The following is a 19,143-nucleotide window of genomic DNA, read 5'->3' as shown; positions in this document are numbered from 1 at the left end:
GATTCCAACAAGCAAAGACGCATATAACAAGCTTGATGACGTCGTGCGAATCCCTATGAAAAACGGGAGCCGCGCTTTCTTTCAACTGGCGCTTCTCGTGGAAGCAAGCACAACGCGAAGCTTTGCCTTGTACAGTACGAAATGCGCTAAGCGACTGATATTTTTTAGAAAGCACGGATGAGAGACCGCATCGGGGCGCGCGGAGCCTGCTGTCATGTGGTATTTTTAAACTCCACGGGCATCCGGTTTTCTCAAATAAAAACAGCCACGCTAAGTCTATCTCGTTGGAAGTGCCTGGGTTGGACAATATTTGTGGAGCTCCACAACTTTCCTATTGACGCCTGAATGTTTCAAGCTATATTTAAAAGTTGATTTATTTATCTAGACTAATTATTCAAATAAGACTAGCTAAGAAATGGTAGTGTAACTTTAGACAAACCCCAACAGCATCCGCGCCATTTAAGTTCTGAAGAACGCTTAGGTTTGTTTCAAAACCTTGGTCCAAGTTAACTAGACCGCCCAGCATATCGGGCCATTTTTATTCAATCCTGCTTGCATGATGTGTGCTGCCCAGATAACTACGGAAATGTACTGAAACTGTCAACACAATCACCAGTCTGCTTACGTGCACTTCAGGGCAAAAGCCTTACTCAGGTCTCTGCAATTAACCTTGTCATTTGACACCTGCAGCCACCCTATTCCCGATAACCTCTTTAATTTAACCCGCCAACCAAACTTTCTGCTGCACCCTGCTACGATTGCTGTCTCTTGGAATCCTCTCCGTTACCCTTGAGGACCAGCGATTATCTTGCCTTCACATACGTGCTCTGCTCAAGCCCATTTCGTCCTCTTGTTTTCGACAAAGATGTAGTTAACGCGCGTTTATTCTCTCACTCATTCGGCCCTTTCCGGTCTGTGATCGTTACACCTCTATTCTTCCTTCCGCAGCTGGCTGCATTTTCTTTAAGTTAAGCTGAACCCTTTTCATTAGCCTCCACGTTTCTACCCCGTAGGAAAGTACCGGTAACGTACAGCTGTTGTATACTTTTTCTCTTGAGGGACATTGATACACTGACATTCATGACCTGAGAGAAGGTGCCATATGCGTTCCATCCTATCCTTATTGTTCTTGTTATTTCCCTTTCATGATCTGGACCATCGGTTATTGCCTGTCTTAAGCAGACGTATTTCTTTACCACATCCAGCACCTTGCTACAAATTCTGAACAGCTGTTTCCTTGCGCGACGGTTGAACACTACTTTCATTTTCTGCATGTTGATTTTTAGACCCAGCGTTCTCTACCTCTATAATTCAATTAAAATTCTCTGTACTTCACTTCCGCAGTGGTTAGCAAGGCAGCGCCATCAGAAAAAAAAAACAGATTACTTAAGTATAGTCCATTTCGTATCCCCAAGTCTTCCCAATCGAGGCCTCGGAGCTCCTCCTGTGAACAGGTAGTGAAGAGGATTGACGAAATCGTGTCTCCCTGCCTGAGATCCTTCCTTATTAGAATTTTATTGCTGAATTTGTTCAGGACTATAGTAGCCTTGCAGTCGTTGCAGATATCTTCCAGTACTTTCACATTATAAAGAGAGAGAGACTGTAATGAATAAAGAGGAGGTCTGCTGGGTTATGGCCCTAGCATGCTACTCCAGATTAGGGTGAAAGAACAGGGTGAAAAAGAGAGAAAAGGATACAAAAGAAAGGTGACATACGCACTCACAAACACACATGATTATCAAAGTACGTCCACTAAACCCGTGTTCCTTAGATGATTATCAAAGTATGTCCACTAAACCCGTATCCCTTAGAAAAACTAAGAATGCTTTTGTCCCTCGCGCAGCGGAAGTCGGATCAGTCCAGGGTCCAAGGATATGCTCCAGGTGCATGGGGCCGTCCTGACGAAGTCCTAAAGCACTTAACAGCGCCTTGCGATGGGTATTAAATATTTGGCAGCGGCAGATTAAGTGCTGAAGATCATCGCGCACGCCACATGTCAAGCACAGAGGGCTACATTATACATAAATTTTATAAAGATAGGATTTAGTAAAGGCAACGTCCCCACGAATTCGGTGCAGGCAATTACAGTCACGGCTATCTAAATTTCGTGGAGTGCGGAATTCACAAGTGGGGTCGATGCGGAGGAGGGGTCTGTATGGACACCACGGATCACACCACAAAGAGTGTTGCATCTGCCATGATTCAGTAGCGAGAAGTCTCGCGCCATCACTACGAGAAAAGGGTATGGTAGAAGCAAGGTGTCGCCATGCGCCGACCTCATCACCATCAGCACGATTATTGCCTGCGAGGCCGCAGTTACCGGGTAACCACTGAACCACAACACGGTGACGTAGCTCTCAGGCCTCGGTGCGTAACCTGTTCAAGTCATCGACGATCTGGTCCTGAAGGCTTCCTGATGACTTTATCGATTGTAGTGCATCGCGGGAGTCACTAAGGATAACCCATGCTGTTGGCGGTTGTTGAAGAATGTAAGTAAATGCAGCCCGCAGAGCAGCCAGCTCGGTAGCAGTAGTCGAGGTGCGGTGACTGAGTGTCGCTGAAATTGTGATGCGCGTTGACAGAATCTAGACGCCAATCGCTGATGATAAGGATGTGCCAGAACCATCAGTGTAGATGTGGCGGTACGGACTATAGCATCCATGAATGTGCTCAAGTGCAAAGTATCTAAGTGCAGTATCGGGGGTGTGTGTTTTTTTTTAATTCCAGGGATTGTGGTCTTGATTTGCCATGCTGTGCACCTCCAAGGTGCGGTGGAGGTTGTGACAGGGCGCCGGTACTGTGATGGGAGAATGTCAGAAACTTCCTCCATGCAGTACTCAGCGAGTGGATGATTGAGTACGCGAGCCACAAACTGCACCTGGGCACGAAGGAGCTCCTGGGTTAAAAGCACTGATACAGATAGACGTCTGCTTTCAGCTACACTACCCACTGTGGCGGTATTAAGCATGAAATGCTTTTAGCTCCCGTTGTCGGCAGTGTGGTGACGTCACGCCGAGACCGAGAGCCATCATCCGGGCACTGAAATCCACTCATCCGGGCACTGAAATCCACTCATCCGGGCACTGAATTGCAGTCATCCGGGCACTGAAATCCACTCATCCGGGCACTGAATTCCAGTAATCCGGGCTCTGAAACGAGAACATCCGGGCACCGTACGAGACTTAACGAGATTTGTTGTTGTTGTTGTTGTGACTGAGAGAAGGATGAAGAGGAAATTGCACGGGCCTGCTACTGGCTCTAGCCAAGCCACCACCGCTGCCACGTGCAGATAGAGGAGAGTCATAAGATCAGAGGAAAGAGAAAAAGGAAAGAAAAGACGCGCGTCGCAGCAACAACTGCGTCCGCCGGAGCGGACGCTGCTCAAAAAAAAGGCGGCCGGAACCGCGCTCGCCGAAGCGAGAACAGATACTCCTGAGATCTTTAACGAGATTTAACGAGACTCTCTAAGCCCTCCTAAGCGACCGGCATGCAAGCGCCGGTTGGTCTCCAAACGAGACAAAAAATAACTGCTGCCAGTGCCTTCTCAATGTTTATCAAGATATCAGTGGAGCTGTGGGTTTGATAATGCATAGAATTATAATTTCCGATTTCTAATATCGCGTGCAAAAAAAAACACATAAATGCCACGTTACACTTCGTTGTCATACGTGATATCTTAGGGGCTTCGCGCATCGAAGCAAAGCCGCGCAGGGGCACAGGGGCCCGGGGGAGAAGCGCTGCGTTCAAAGGGCAAGGCATCGCGCCGAACGGGTGGTGGCGTTCCTCCCTTCCTTTACGGTGCGGTTCGGGTTTCCACCGAGATGGCAGAGAATTACTGCGCCATTTCCTTTCCTCAAAAAACCTTGCGTTCAAATGGCAAGGCATCGCGCTGAACGGGTGGTGGCGTTCCTCCCTTCATATACGGTGCGGTTCGGGTGTCCACCGAAATGACATTAGGCTCGTAAACATTTCATGCTTACTCTACTCTCGTTTACGGGAGAGGCAGAGATTTTTTTCGGGAAGGCCGAGGCAGATTCGCAGGGCTTTAGCCTGCATAGCTTCAAGGATTTTAATATTTGTTTGCGAAATACCATCAAGAGCTGAGAGGCTGTAGGACACAAGGCCTTCACAGAGCGCTCCATACAATCTTCTACGCTGTGATACCGCAATGCTTGCATGACTGCTGAGGTTTCCACTGAGCCACATGCTTTCTCGTAATCAATGAAGGCTACAGAAGGGTTTGTTCGGGCCGCCGTGGTGGCTCAGTGGTTATGGTGCTCGGCTGCTGACCCGAAATGCGCGGGTACGAACCCGGCCGCGGCGGTGGAATTTCGACGAAGGCCGTGCACGTTAAAGAACCCCAGATGGTCGAAATTTCCGGAGCCCTTCACCACGGCGTCTCTCATAGGCTGAGTCGCTTTGGGACGTTAAAGCCCACGAACGAAACCAGAAAGTGGTCGTTTATATTCTCCGCATTTCTTCATCATTTGATTGATAGTGTGAATATTGTAACTTAAAACGCCGAAGAGAATCAGCGTAGCAGAGCCGAAAAAATTCAGGGGGGCACAATGTTGACCTAAAGTGCGGTGAGGCGAAAGCCTTAAGCGAGCTGTTGCTGCATGTGTCACTGATGTGTTGTTAAGATGTTAAGCTTCGCCTCTAAGAGTGAAACGCGACAGCGTCTTGCAACGCTGCCAGGGAGTCCATAGAACGCCATCGCCCGTTCGGTTCTACGCCTTGCTTGTCGGTAAATTGGTTTTTGAGGAAAGAAAATGTATCTGTCTCGCCTATCTCGGTGCACACCTGAACCTCGCCGTTTAGGAACCTCGCCGGAAGGGAGGAAGATGGGAGTGAACAAAGACACCGTATTCACTAGACGCGCCTTTGTTGATTCTAAACCATCGAGCTGGCATGGCAGAGCGGTTCGCATGCTGGTCTCGCACTCCGGGGACCGGGGTTGGATTCCCGAACTCGACCAATTTCCGGTTCGGTTTTATTTATTTATATGGCCTGACTAAAAAGGTCAATTAGGCTAATTGGGCGATTAAGCAATGAACTAAACTCATTCCCACTTACTTAGAGCATCACTATACGATCCCTTTTATTGGTTGCATGCTTGCATGCTTGGAGTGTAAAACATTTTATTCGCCGGAAAGAGCTTGGCAAGAGGTCGCGTCAAGTGGTCGAGAGTACATGACCCTCGACGACTTTGTCAGCCCACTCCACCGCCAAAACTTGCGTTCTGGGGTCAGAGCTAGCCAGCACGGTCTCCCACCGCTCGAGAGAAGGAGCTGTAACTAGATCACCCGGAGGTGGCTCTATTTTGCAGTCCCACAGGATGTGATCGTAGGTAGCACGTTGGCCACAGTGTTTGCAGTTTGGGTTGTAAAGATCTGGAAAAATGTGCGCGAGGAGTGATGGGGTGCGTATCAATCTCGTCTGTAGACGACGCCACGTAACCTCTTGTTCTTTAGTAAGTATTTTGTCTGGAGGGGGGGAAATTCTCCTCTCTAGTTTAAAATGATTGGTGAGATCATGATATGTGATCATGGAGTCCTTCGTGAAATTCAGGGAGCCAGACTCATCCATTTCCCGGTCGACGAAACCTCGGGCTTTATTGTGGGCTGCCTCGTTCCCCGGGTTCCCCGAATGGGCTGGGACCCATATCAATTCGGAATAATTTGGTGAGAATTTGGTTGCGTTAAGGATTCTAAGGGAGGTGTTTGTAATTCGCCCTTTAGCGAAATTATTGATACCCATTTTGTAATCACTGAGGATGATGCTCCCTTGGGTATGCGCTAGGGCGAGGGCTATAGCCGCCTCTTCTGCCGTTTCAGAGGATTTCGTTTTGATTGTTGCCGAGACGATGTGGTCACCATTCTCGTTCACAACCACAATTGCAAAGGCATTGGTATGTTTGTAATCTGCCGCATCTACATAAAGTGTTCCAGCGCACTGTCTGTATTTGTTATGTAAGGCTTTGGCTCGTGCTTGTCTTCTACCCTCATGGTGTAAGGGGTGCATGTTTTTGGGGAGTGGTTTGATTAGTAGGCCCGTCCTATAGTCGCGGGGTAAGTCTACTTTAGCATCGTTATTCGTAGGTTCAAAGTTAATTCCGAGCCTGGTAAGAATACTCCTGCCAGTTCTGGAATTGGCTAATCGCGCTGTTTGAGCCATTAAATGGGCTTCTTTCAGTTCATTGTAGGTGTTATGTATTCCTAACCTCATAAGCCTTTCGGTTGAGGCATTTAGTGGGAGTCCTAACGCATGGCGACAAGTACATATAAACAGCGCTAAACAACAGGACGAGATAGAGGAGTAGACAAACACGGCGCTGAACTTACAACTTGTAAGTTCAGCGCCGTGTTTGTCTACTCCTCTATCTCGTCCTGTCGTTTAGCGCTGTTTATATGTACTTGTCGCCATGGAACACCAACTCGCCCAATCTACCGTTCTTCTACAGTCCTAACGCAGCCTTATAGGCCTGCCGTATCATGCTATCCAATTTGTCCTGTTCTGCTTTCGAAAATTTGAGATAAGGGGTGGCATAGAGTATCCTGCTTAGCGCAAAGGCCTGCACTAGTTGGCATAAATCTCTTTCCCTCACCCCTTGTCTGCGGTTAGCTATGCGGCGGATTAATCTCGCCCTCTCTTCTACCGTGCGTTTTAGCTTACTGAGTGTGTCAGTATTCTTTCCATTTGTTTGTAAAAACAACCCCAGTATTCTCATGGTTTGTACCTCCTTGACAGATCGTCCATTAACATAGACGTTTATTTGCGGGGGAGATATCGTGGTACGCCTACCTCTTTGTTTACGACGGATCACGAAGAGTTGAGATTTTTGCTCAGAACAAGTGAGGCCGGATTCCCATGCGCATGCCTCAATGATGTCCACTGCTGCTTGGAGTGTGTCTTCTATGTAGCCTTCGCATCCTTTGGTTACCCAAAGTGTGATGTCATCTGCATAGAACGTGTGATGTAGGTCTGGTATTTGTGCCAGTTTGGGGGGAATTTTGATGAGGGAGTGGTTAAAAAGGAAAGTGGACAGGACGGAGCCCTGTGGCGTTCCTTTACTTCCTAGTGTGATTGGGGCAGACTCTATTGTTCCGACCGTTATCACTGCTGTTCTGTTAGTGAGGAAGGATCGGATGTAGTTGTACGTCTTTTCTCCGGGGTTGATTTCTGACAAGTTTGTCAAAATGGCTTTGTGGGTGACGTTGTCGAAAGCTTTAACAAGGTCTAAACCCAATATTGCTTTCGTTCCTGTTCCCTCGTCAGCTTCAATTACGTCCTTGTTAAGCTGCAAGAGTATGTCCTGGGTAGATAGTTGGGCCCTGAATCCTAACATTGTTTCAGGTAGGAGGTTCATGTCCTCCGCATAGTTTTGGAGCCTATTGAGGATGACGTGCTCCATGAGTTTGCCTAGGCATGATGTTTATGAAATTGTGCGTAGATTCTCAGTGCTGAGTTTCTTACCCACTTTAGGAATAAAAGCGATTTTCACGTGTTTCCACTCTTGTGGTATGTTGCCTGCATGCCAGTATTTGTTCATAAGGTCTGTAACCGCCGCGATCGACGTTGCGTCTAAGTTCCTGAGAGTCTTTGTAAGGGATCGGTAGTGTTCGCGGGGGTCATTGGAGCGCGGCTGCGGGCACTCAAAGCGGAGCGTCTCCTTTCTTGGAACGCGGCCGCTCGCGAACGCGCCGGGAAGTACGGGTGTCCACCCGCCCCGCGGAACCGATTCGCGCACGTTCTGGCACGAATGTATAATTGTGTTTTTGTTTTATTTTGGGGTGGAGAGAGCGCTCTACCTTACGGAAGCTGGAGGGCTGGCCATGCCCTGGATGAACCAACCATGTTAAGAGCGCAACATGATTGGAAGTTACCGAATGTGGGCTGGGCCTTTAGGGCTTTAAAACTGGGCCCCGGAGCCGGAAGCGGGGTTCTGCGCTAACGGGAGATGCTACGCATCTTCGGCAACGCCGAGTAGGGGCCTCCCCTAGTATTAGCCAGATCCACCTTTTGGTTGTTTGTCTTTTTGCTGTTGTATCTAACTGGTATATTCTGTAAATATTTGTATATAAATCTTCAGTTATTCCCTTTTTTATCCCTGCGTGTCAACTGACCACAAGACCGTCTCTGACGGGGCACCCCTGGTGCGAAGAAATAAGCTTCAGTCTTTGAGTTACCAACCGTCTCTGGCGGGGCACCTCTGGTGCAAAGAAGAAGAAGAAGAACCTGTGAATTTTACTGTCTTATTTGCTACCTTGTCTGGTCCTGCCGCAGATGTCCGCAGTTTTCCAATTGCGTACCAGACCTCTGCGTCTGTGATGTCTGCGTCTAAATTTGGATTAGGAGTCCCCCGGTAGTCTGGTTGTGTGGTACTATTATTTAGATAACGTTCTCCTAAACCTTTGATTAGGTCTTCAGTTGTACCCTCATATTCATGTATGAGTCTGTACAGTTCACTTTGTTGCACGGGACGTGTTTGTTCTGGGTCGAGCAGGTGTCTTAGAAGATGTCATGTCTTCTTATTTCCGAGCTGTCCAGTGACGCTTTCACATATTTGGTTCCATTGTTGTGTTTGGAGAGTAAGTGTATGTTCCTCGATTCGCCTCTCGATTTCAGCGATCTTTTTGCGTAGTCGCTTGTGTTTTTGCTTCTTCCAGAGTTTTTGGAGGCCTTTTTGTGCCTGCCACAGGTGTAAGAGTTTTGAGTCTGCAATCTGCTCCTCCTTCTCAACTGGCACCACAACGCTAGTGGAGCTGACATCCTCATTCAGGGATATAACCCAGTCGCTAAGGTTAGAGATCTCCTTTGGAGCTGTTTTGTTGCGAAGTTGCCTGAACTTGTCCCAATTCGTGGTTCGTATTTCTTTTGCTTTGTTTTTAAGTTTTGTCGTGGGGAAGGTGATGCTAAGGATGAAGTGATCACTACCAAGGTTTCGCCCGGTGTTGACCCCCTTTGCGTCCTTGGCGTTTTTAGAGAGGGATAAGTCTGGAGATGTGTCTACACATACACTGTTACCCATGCGTGTGTGGTCGCTCGGGTTGTTTAGCGTTGTGAGCCCTAGTGATTGTATGATTTGCCAGAGCACGTTCCCTTTCGGAGTTGCTTTGGTATATCCCCATGCTGGGTGTTGAGCGTTGAAGTCTCCCACAATTATTAGTTGAGCCCTAGCAGCCAGCTTTACTGTGTTTATCAACAAGTGTGGGAGTCCATTGCCTTTGTTTCTGGGCGGGTTGTATACATTAAGGATGAAGAGATTTGAGTCTCCTTTTTGCCTTGGTACTATTTCAAGTAGGGTTTAATCTTCTTCCGAATCATTGATAAAAGGTTGAATTGCGGTGATATTTCTATGCACCAGAGTGGCTGTGAAGGAGCCGGCTGCGTTACTAGTATTATAATGAGGTGGCAGATATGCTTTATAGCCTGGCAGTGTAGCCCTGCCGCTAGCTTCTTGCAATGCAATCACGTCTGGGGTTGGAACAGACGGTGCTTGTTGGATGTGGAGCTGCAAGTGGGCCCACTTGCTGCGGAAGCCTCTGCAGTTCCATTGCCAAATTTCAAATTTTTGGCGTGGTGCCATGTTGGGTTATAGATGGTTGTGGCGTCGTGGACAGATCCAAGATGGGGGGTAGGCGGGCCTCGATGGTTGTAAGCCTATCCATTATTTGCTGCATGCAGGTGGCTATTTGGGATACCTGACCCTCTAGTGTTGCAAAGCGAATATCTATCTCTGCAAATTTGGTAGTAACGACGCCTTGGAAGGTTGCTTGTTTTGTTGATATCGCGCTAGTTCTCTCTGACAGAGTATTGATGTCTGCCCGGAGTTTGGTAGGCGCTTTCGACGGCTTCGGGGTGTCGGCTTCCGAAGCCTCGGCCTTTCTTTTGGATTCCTCGCCTTCTTTTGTAGGAAGCGGTCTCTTAGTTGCTATTCTGGCGTCTGTGTCCGTCGCGTTATGGGCCGAAGACTGGGACACGGTAGAGGGAGTGGGGCAAATGGCGTCTGTTTCCATCGCATTATTGGTCGAATCCTGGGACGCGGTGGGTGGCATTCTAGCCGCAGTGGCAGTCTGTACCTGATGCGCTTGTAGCAGGCGTTTCATTACAGCCCACTCTTTTTTAAGGCTGGCAATTTCTTTGTCTCGGGATTGCAGTTGGATCTGAAATTCCTTCTCTCGAGCGTCAATAGATTGGGAGGCCTCTGCTGGCCAGCTCACCTTTTTGTTGGAGCTATCGCTGCGTCAGCGGCTCGAGCTTCTCTTCTCGGTCCCTGCAGGGTTCCGCAGGGGCGGGAAGGAGCTGGAGTGAAGGAGCTGGAGCTGCATGCTTGGTAGCATGCTTACTTACTAGTTTGAAATTCGCGCACTTTGACCGTCACGACCTGTTTTTAACAATCTGTGCTCACTTCCTCGTAGGGAGTGCGTCAGCACCACTTCTATCTCCCTACGAGGAAACGTCACGACCGTTTCGACCAATTGAAAAGCGTGTTACATTTCTGTCGACAACTCCTGCTGACAACGATGAGGCATTAAAGGCTTCCGCCTTAAAACTGCGGCAGTCCCAAAGGGGTCCCAAAGCGCTAGTAATATGTCGTAGTCTGTGAATCAAACGCACCAACTAGCCCGACTTTATTTTTTAATCACACAACCAACTTCTGCCAACACAACCAAATGCATGCGCTACTTCGTCTACAGTGGCGTGCATCCCTACCCCCATCTTCTGAAGCATCGACACAATGCGTCTAGCAGGGAAGAGTCAGCGAAAGCGTAGGACGCAGCTGCAGGTTACAGCAGTTCAGTCAGCTCACCTATCGTGGAAAATCTTCATGCGAACAATGTGCACGACGTCATTACTGTGCGACTATCAAGACGAACAAGCCGCAGGGGTGGGAGCAACTGCATACGTCACATTGCGGATGCGGCCTACTAGTTCGTAAAGGTCCAAGTATCTGCGCAGCAACATTGCGAAACCAAGTCGGCAGGCGCCTAACTGACGAAATGGCGTCTGACCTAGCGGCGTCAGTCTTCTGTTCACGATTCATTCGCAGGCGTGCTTCCTCAGCACGCTGAACGAAGGTGTCTACGTCGAGGTCAGCCTCAGAGTCGCAGTAGGGGTCAGCGAGCAACAACGGAGTGGTCACCTGCCGATGAAATGTGGTCAGTCGGGTTGTCTCCTGCATGGCAGTGTTGTACGCAAGCGTAAACCACGGCAGAACGGTGTTCAAAGCTTCGATGCTCTACGGCAATATTCTTAGAAAACATGTGGGCTAGTGTGAGGTTGGGTCGCTCTACCAACCCGTTTGTCTAAGGGTGATATGCCGTAGCACGGCGATGGCTGGTGTGCGTCAGAGTCATCACGGACTGAGTTAAGCGGGCCGTGAAGTCAGTCCCTCGGTCAGTAACAACAGCAGCGGGATCTCCATGATGCAAGACATTGTTGCCGACACATGACTGCGCTACTTCGACAGCAGTACCTTTGACAAGGGACGTGGTCTCAGCGTGCCGCGTGAGGTGGTCGGTCGCAACGAGTATCCGGCGCTTTCCAGAGGAGGAGCAGGTCGTAAAAAGACCAAGGAGGTCCATGTCCACTTGGTGGAAAGGGGACTTCGGTCGATCGACGGGGTGAAGAAATCCAACCGGTTTCAATGATGTTGGGCTAGTCGGTTCATGTTTAGAGCGAAACAGAACTGCGCGAAGACGACGGGATAAAAGAAGGCACGAATACAAACACAAAAAGCGCAGACCTTAAATCTGCACTTCACTGATGCCCACGTTTGCTGGTCGTACAGCCAAAGGTCGAACAAAAGTCTACTACATTATAAAAGCGCTCATACCAAGCTAGTAAAACGTGGCATCATCATGTCTGCCTGCCTCTGCCCTGCAGAAATCCTGTACCCACACCATGTCATCCAGTTTTCAATGTCAAGTTGAGCGCCTTCTTTCTGCTGGCTATCCACGTCATCTACTTCTTGGCCCCTGCAAAAGCCTGCTTCAAAGGCTAAAATCTTCACGTGAAAAAGATAAAAGATGCTCGGAACCCAAGCCACCATTTGTTACGCCGTATTCTTATTGTCTTTCCCATAACATCAAGGAGGTAGCGGAAAGGTATGGGATTCGCGTCGTTTTTTCGGCACCCTACAAACTGAAAAAAGTCTGCCCTCTACTGAGTGGAACAAGAAAGGAACCCCCCGCTTGCAAGAAGAACCACCGGAACAAGTTCACAAAATGTGTTTCCGAAGTTGTTCATGAAATACCTCTGTCGTGTGGGCCTTCCTACGTAGCCCAGACTGGCCGTTGTTTTAATGAGCGCGCTTTGGAACACAGGCGATCCCTCAGTAGCTGATGTCCCCTGTTCTCCGTACCTGGAAAAAACAAAGTTTCTTTCTAAGGCCAAAACAAAATCCGAAAGAGAAGTTATAGAGGCTTATTTCATTTCCAAAATGGGCGATAAGTGTGTTAGCGCGCCTTCTTTATCTCTTTCAACGCAAGAGATCGATTTCTTAGATGGACATATCCGAGCTTTTCATAGGTCGTAACCACACGTGGTCTTTTTGACACTGTCATTGCCAAACGCACGTTGCCTTTGCTTCTGCTTGTCTCCTTGTTTGTTGTGACAGCCTTTATAAGCACCCTGTTTTCGCTAAATTAAAGTCAGTTAGAAGTCTGCGCTTTGTGTGTGTGTATTCGTGCCTTCTTTTGTCCCGTCGTCTTCGCGCAGTTCTGTTTCGCTTCAATGCAGGAGATGCTGACGTTGACAGTCGCCGCATGTTTTTATGTAGGCTCGTACTGATGGGAGTAACTTGGGTCGCTAGTACTTTTGTCCAATCCCTTCGAGTGTACGGCTGCTTCATGAGAGTTACTCAAGATCTCAGGCCGCAACAGTGATGACGCGACAAGCAGAAACGCTTCTTTGATCTTGGTAAAGTGACATCATCCAGGTGCACCTGGCAGGACTGCCACTTCAAGCCGGAGAGAACGCTGTCCATCATGCGTTGCAATGTGGTCGGCGCTGAGCACAGAACAAATGGGAGCACCTTAAACTAGTACAGAGCGTCCGTCACCACAAAACATCTTCTCTCGGTATCTCCAGTCCGCTTCGATTTACCAGCATCCGCTTTTAAGATCTAATGACAAGAATTATTAAACATGAAAGAAGGGCTATTTTGTGAAAAAGTTAGTGCAAAAAACGGGGACGGGAAAGAAAAAAGGACACATAAGACATTCACGAGCGCTACTATCAACTGTGAACTGCCAACTTGCTACTACCAACTTGCTCTCCTGAAGAAGGGCTAGTTGGTTCTTTTGATTCACTGGCGGAAACATCGTTACAGTCTGCAGAAACTGTTCATCTTGAAAACAAAACCAACGCACATGGTTGCAAGAGAAGGGTGGACAATACAAGTTCTCCTAGTCACCTATGTCGTTCGTACGTGTGTGCTGGTTTTTCCTTTCAAGATGCGTTAGATCCAGCTAGCCTGAGTCGCCATTCTTCGGCAATAGAAACTGTGCGTCCTGTACTCGAAAAGATAAGGTGCTTAGGCATTGATTTCTGCATCATTTCTTGCCAGCGAGCACTGTCTCCATTATTAGAATGGAATCATAAACAATGATCTTGTGCTCACTGGTGCATTCGCTGGCCACGTTGTTTCTTCATTTTGGGGGCTCGACTTGGCGCGGACACTCGAGGGTTAAAGCGCTTCTGCGAAGGCGGCATGGCGGTAAATAGTAAATCTGTCTCACTTATCTCGATTTACACCTGAACCGCGCCGTAAGGAAAGGGAGGAAGGTGGGAGTGAAAGAAGGAAGAGAGCCGTAGTGGAGGCCTCCGGAACAATTTTGGCGACCTGGGGACCCTTAAAGTGCACTGACATCACACAGTACACGGACGCCTTTTGAGTTCCGCCTCCACCGAAACGCGGCCGCCGTGGTCGGGCTCGAACCCGGGCACTCCAACTCGGTATACGTGCGCCTTAACCACGCAGCCACGGTGACGGGTCATGGCGGCCCTCGCTTTATCACTGCGTGATCACGAGCCCCACCTGCCCTGGAGCTCGATCACGGTACTCCTATCAACTCCGTTTTCAACACATTCAGCCACGGCTGTATGTGTTGATAACGAGTTAGAAGTGTCCTGAAGTGCAGCTGACATTACAGTGTCAATGAATAAGGGAATGATAAGCAAGAAAGCTGCTTAACCACCGTAAGTATGGATTGCTTTGAAATACTTGCCAATTTTTTAGAAGCGCATTTATGTTGCGCGTCAAACCCAGAGGCTTGTTACCGTCACTGTGAAACGGATGCCGCTCGCAGAAGCGCCCGAGGCAGAGCAGCAGGCGGCTCCCGGTGACGAAGGCGCGGAGGCCGAGCCCAAGGTCAAAGCAGGAGACGCCGAAAACCAGGTGGGTGCAAAGCCGCCTAATGTACGCATCACACATGCAAGTGTGTGATGCTTACAAGGAGCAGCCGCGAAAAAGCTGCTTCGGAGAGCAGCTTGACGGGGCGACTGCCCCCTTTCTGACGGTATTTGGCAGCGCAGGATAAATCAACTGACTGAATTTTTGCGTCAATAAATCAAAATTGAATGAAATTTGAGTTAAATCACAAAGGAAATCAAAGCACACCATGTACAAGGCACTAAATGAGGACATAGACAAACTGCTAATAAAAACATTTACGAAATTGTACGGAAACAACTGTAAAATCTTTCCGGCTATTGCGTGAGTGCTGATTCAGTAAAACAGGAAGCCTGTGACGAAGCATCTGCTTCCCATAGGAGAGAGCAGAAGTGCCACCTCCTCTCGAACAAATTTTGATCTGTTGCAACACCGCGGTGTCAGCTGGTGGCGTCAGCCTAGCAAGTGACTGAACCTGGCTGGGGTGCTGAGGAGTCGGAGTCCTCTCCATGCGCATTTCCTCGAAGCGTTGGCAGAGCCTGTAGCAATGGTGTGCAAGTTGGGCGCTAACAGGATTTGAAAGGCGGCGTCGTCAATACCCTTAAAATGTGTTTGATTTTCTCATCTTCCGACATGTGGAGGTTTACATGTTTGCATAGGTTAAGGACATCTTTGATGTAGCTTGTGAAGCCATCGCAAACCTATTGACGCCGTGAGCGCAAGCGTTGTTAAATGCGGAGTTTCCGGACGACCGGATGACCGAAAACTTCGGAGAAGTTCGTGTTGACGGCAAACCAATTTCGAATGGCCGCCTCATGGTTCCGATAGCACACATTATCCACACCGATGAGATAAAAATGTCGTTATTTAGTTTTGTGGCACCATCCAATTTGTTGCAAAGGATCATGCGCTCGTAAGCCGTGAGCCAATCTTCGACACTGCTCATCGCTCCTGCTGAAGATAGCCGGGTCTCGTTGGTGAAGGAAGCCGGCGCACATAACAACTAGGCCCACTTGCATGGTGAACGTCGTAACACATCATAGGTGTCAGAAGAGTACGGCTCTAGAGTCCCAGGGCTGCTATCCGGAATGTCCACAAAATGTAAGGCGGGGGTTTATTGAAAGGCTGGGACGACGGGAGCAGTGGCAAAAAGTCCGAAGTCAGCCAGGTAAAGCACAAACGCATGGTCATCTTCGTCTTTTTCAAGAGTATGGGTGTTCTTGTTCACTTAGGTCTTATCCAGAGCTTTAAGTTTGGCTCCATCCAAGAGGGGTCTCTAGGAATTCGAGCGCTGGTGGAAACGGAAATAAATAAGAAGAGAGAGAAATTGACTTGCGGTCAGTTGCACATATCATTTTATAAGAGCATAAATCATTTTTCAAGCTCGTTGTTTGCTCACTTCATCACGGACCTGTATCAAACGATGACCGCGATCTGACAGCGTGCTCGTCGTTGTGCAGCCATGCAAATGAGTGGCCAGCTGTAGACCAGCTTACGGTGTGACGGCACGAGTGTCTTCTTTTCTTCCAGCCTTCGTGTAGGGCTGCCATGTCTTCTTTTTTCTTCTCCTCGAGTTTCAGGAAACATTTCAATGATTCTTCATAAGAAACCACAGTTAAATTTTGAAAACGATACGAGAAGAAATTTATTTATTTATTTATTTATTTATTTATTTATTTATTTATTTATTTATTTATTTATTTATTTATTTATTTATTTATTTATTTATTTATTTATTTATTTATTTATTTATTTATTTATTTAGCAAATACTGCCGGCCTGTGTTACAGGCCTTAGGCAGGAGCGGGGTACAAACATATTGATAAAAAATGACAAGTACATTGCAAAAGAAGCAGATAGCGAACAGAGCAAAAATCAGAACATACAACACAAAATTGAATACAAAGGCAGAGCACATGTAATTACATCGAACCTGGCAGCAAACGAAGGGATCGGACTTGGCCCAAAACAAGGATACATAAGAGCCCTATACATCCTTCAGAGCTTGTAAAAATAAATTGACCGATTCGCAATTGACAACCTCAGCAGGTAAACCATTCCACTTAGTGATAGTATGAGGAAAGAACGAGTACTTAAAAACATTTGTTTTACATGAAAACGCGGTAACTTTCTTAGTATGGTAAGAGCGCGTAGGGCGTCGAGATGAGTGCTCAACTAAAATTCCTTCCTCTATTGTTAGTTTATTGTGATAATACAGATAGAATAACTTTAATTTTGCACGATGACGACGCATGGCCAGCTGCTCAAGTCCTGCGGTTTGCAGTAGGGCTGTTGGGGAAATATTCCAAGTGTAAGAATTAAAAATAAACCTAGCAGCTTTGCGTTGGACATTTTCTATTTTAAGTTTGTTACTTTCGGTCCAGGGATCCCACACTGCCGCAGCATATTTCAACATTGGCCGAACAAATGTTTTATAAGCTAAAAGCTTTATTTCTTGTGTGGATTGTGCCAGCGTTCTTCTCAAGTAGTGCAGTTGTCTTAGAGCTTTTTTTTCTATATACGATATGTGCTCGTTCCATCGAAGGTCTGAGGCTATCTGAATTCCTAAGTATTTAAAAGCGTTGACAACTAAGAGGGGCTCATTGGCTATACGGTATGTAAAACTTAAAGGATTCTTTTTACGTGTCACAGTCATTGCTACTGTCTTGCTGGAATTCAAAGTCATTTGCCACGTGGAGCACCATTTTTCTACTGCAGACAGTGAATCGCTTAAAAGGAGTTGATCTTCAGGGCTAGAAATTTCTTGATAAATTATGCAATCGTCTGCGAAAAGCCGTATTTTAACCGGTACGTTGTGAACTATGTCATTAAGGAACTATGTCATTAAGGACAAATGTTCCGCCCACCACTGACGAGAAGAATAAAAAATAGTAGCCTGCTTCGGATTCATGCTGTCCCTACATTCTAGCAAAGGTTTCTCAGGTCTCTTTCAATACTGGTTGTGGGTCTCAGCCCCCTCAGCACTGCTCTCTGCTATGGGACCATTTTCAGAAACCAGGCAGAGGATAGTCTGAACGACAGGCTGAGAGGACATGCTATTGTCCTGGGCTCCAATTATGGCTCGATCATGTCTTTGCAATCCAGAACGTGCAAACGAAAGTGTTAATTTTTCTTTGCTTCTAAGACTCTGGTAACAGGGCGCACTTCTGTCAGGCTCGCCTGGAAGTTGTGGAAGCTCTGTTGATTTGCAAGTTCTAGTTCTTTCGTGAGAAAGGGCGTCAGTTTTCGTCCTAAAGAAACAGGTGCATTTTTTAGTGCCAGATGAAGGCCGTTGTTCCAAGTTTCCCGCGTTTGTTTCTTTGAACTTTCTCGTTGTTTGGTTGTTCGGTTTTTTATACTCAATTCTCTGATGGCCTGTTTCATACGCTTTTCGCTCCTGATATGGGCTTTAGTTCATTTTAGTTATTGCGAATGATTCCGACTTTGTTGTGTCGAGTTACAAGTTCTCGCTCGTCAATGGTTTTTCTTCTCTATGCCCTCTTTCTTTTGCTTAAAGTTTTCCTTGATACCATTCATCAGCTTACTGAACATCAAATTCTTGGCGCGCCTATACAGGCAACCATCTCGCGCAACGTCACGGCCGTCGACGTGGAGGTGATCGCATCGCGTCGCGGCTAATTCCTGAAAATTCGATTACCCCTCACCACTAGGCGTGGCATGTGGCGGTAAGGCTTTGTCTTCTGAGAATTGGGGCAGTGCACAACTTGCATCTTCCATTTCCTTAGGCTGCCGTTGAGTGGAGGTCCAGGCGGCGCCAGCGCGAGCGATGTGCGAGAAAATAAGTCCAAATGGTAGAGTCGTCACACACCGGGTGGTGGATTTGTAAAGTGATTAAAAGATCAAATAAATTGAGAATATAAGGTCAAAATCTGACTCAGGTGTCAATTTGGCGTGCGAGAACGTAAAGTAAATAATATAGATTGAAGTTAGAAGAAAACTGAGGTGAAATGAGAATCGATCCCGTGCCAATCGAAGACCGAGTTAGACACGCTAACCCTGGGCACTGAGGCACGTTAGTTGGACTTTGTTAGAGTGAGGTCTTCTGTGTGTTGTCCGATAGTGTCCACTTCTGCGAAGTGCACCCCCGCAAAGAGGACCCCAGAATTTTAACTCGCAACGCTAAGGCTCCCTAAGGAAAGCTAGGTAACGTGACCTTGTGGCGTCATCACAACCCCCCCATTGTGAAGAAAGTGGCCAGCTGGGAAAGTTAATTTAATGATTGCTGGCGAGGTTCCACGGGAATAGCCCCCCCCCCCCCCCCCCCCCCTAGTGACAGCGCCTCCCACTACGGGGCAGTGGAGCATCGCTTACCCGCTGCGCCAGAAAAGGTATGAGGGATCCATGAAATTCGAGAATGACCGCGCTCTTCATACCCTTAAGGCAAGTGCACCTTCTAACGCGAGCAGCCCGTGACGCGTTTTGTTCTGCTTGAAGACATGCCGGTGAGTACGATGTTTTAGTTCCGATCCACTCAACACTATGACGCCTGCCCAAGGTTGCCACGCAGCAGCCTCCTTCCACTTGCCAAGTTTGAGAATGAATGGGGTTTATAGTATTGGTCTGGAGGCGCGGATTTTCACGGTGCGGTTCACTGGCGACAATTTATTTTGATGAGTAATATTAATCGGGATCCGTTAATACCGTGTAGCCTGACGTGATGGCGGGTACGCAACCCGCCCTGCGCTGTTGTCGAGAGCTGTGACTTTTGGAAAGTGCGGAGCGGT

The 19,143-nt window shown here is 47.8% G+C and overlaps 1 protein-coding gene across 1 annotated transcript in view; it reads left to right on the top strand.

The window, feature by feature from the left end:
• Positions 1-19,143, top strand: part of LOC149325737 (testis-specific serine/threonine-protein kinase 3-like) — a 203,828-nt gene that overhangs the window by 122,809 nt on the left and 61,876 nt on the right. The window contains exon 7 of the mRNA XM_089562739.1: positions 14,316-14,404. Coding sequence (XP_089418865.1) covers positions 14,316-14,404 — 89 coding nt within the window. The remainder of the gene's footprint in view (positions 1-14,315; positions 14,405-19,143) is intronic.

Source organism: Amblyomma mixtum, chromosome 10 (assembly GCF_055824585.1).
Source record: "Amblyomma mixtum isolate Tamu chromosome 10, ASM5582458v1, whole genome shotgun sequence".
In the NCBI taxonomy this organism is placed as follows: Eukaryota; Metazoa; Arthropoda; class Arachnida; order Ixodida; family Ixodidae; genus Amblyomma; species Amblyomma mixtum.
Note: the sequence above shows the minus strand (reverse complement) of the source record. Positions and strands in the feature narration are given on the sequence as shown.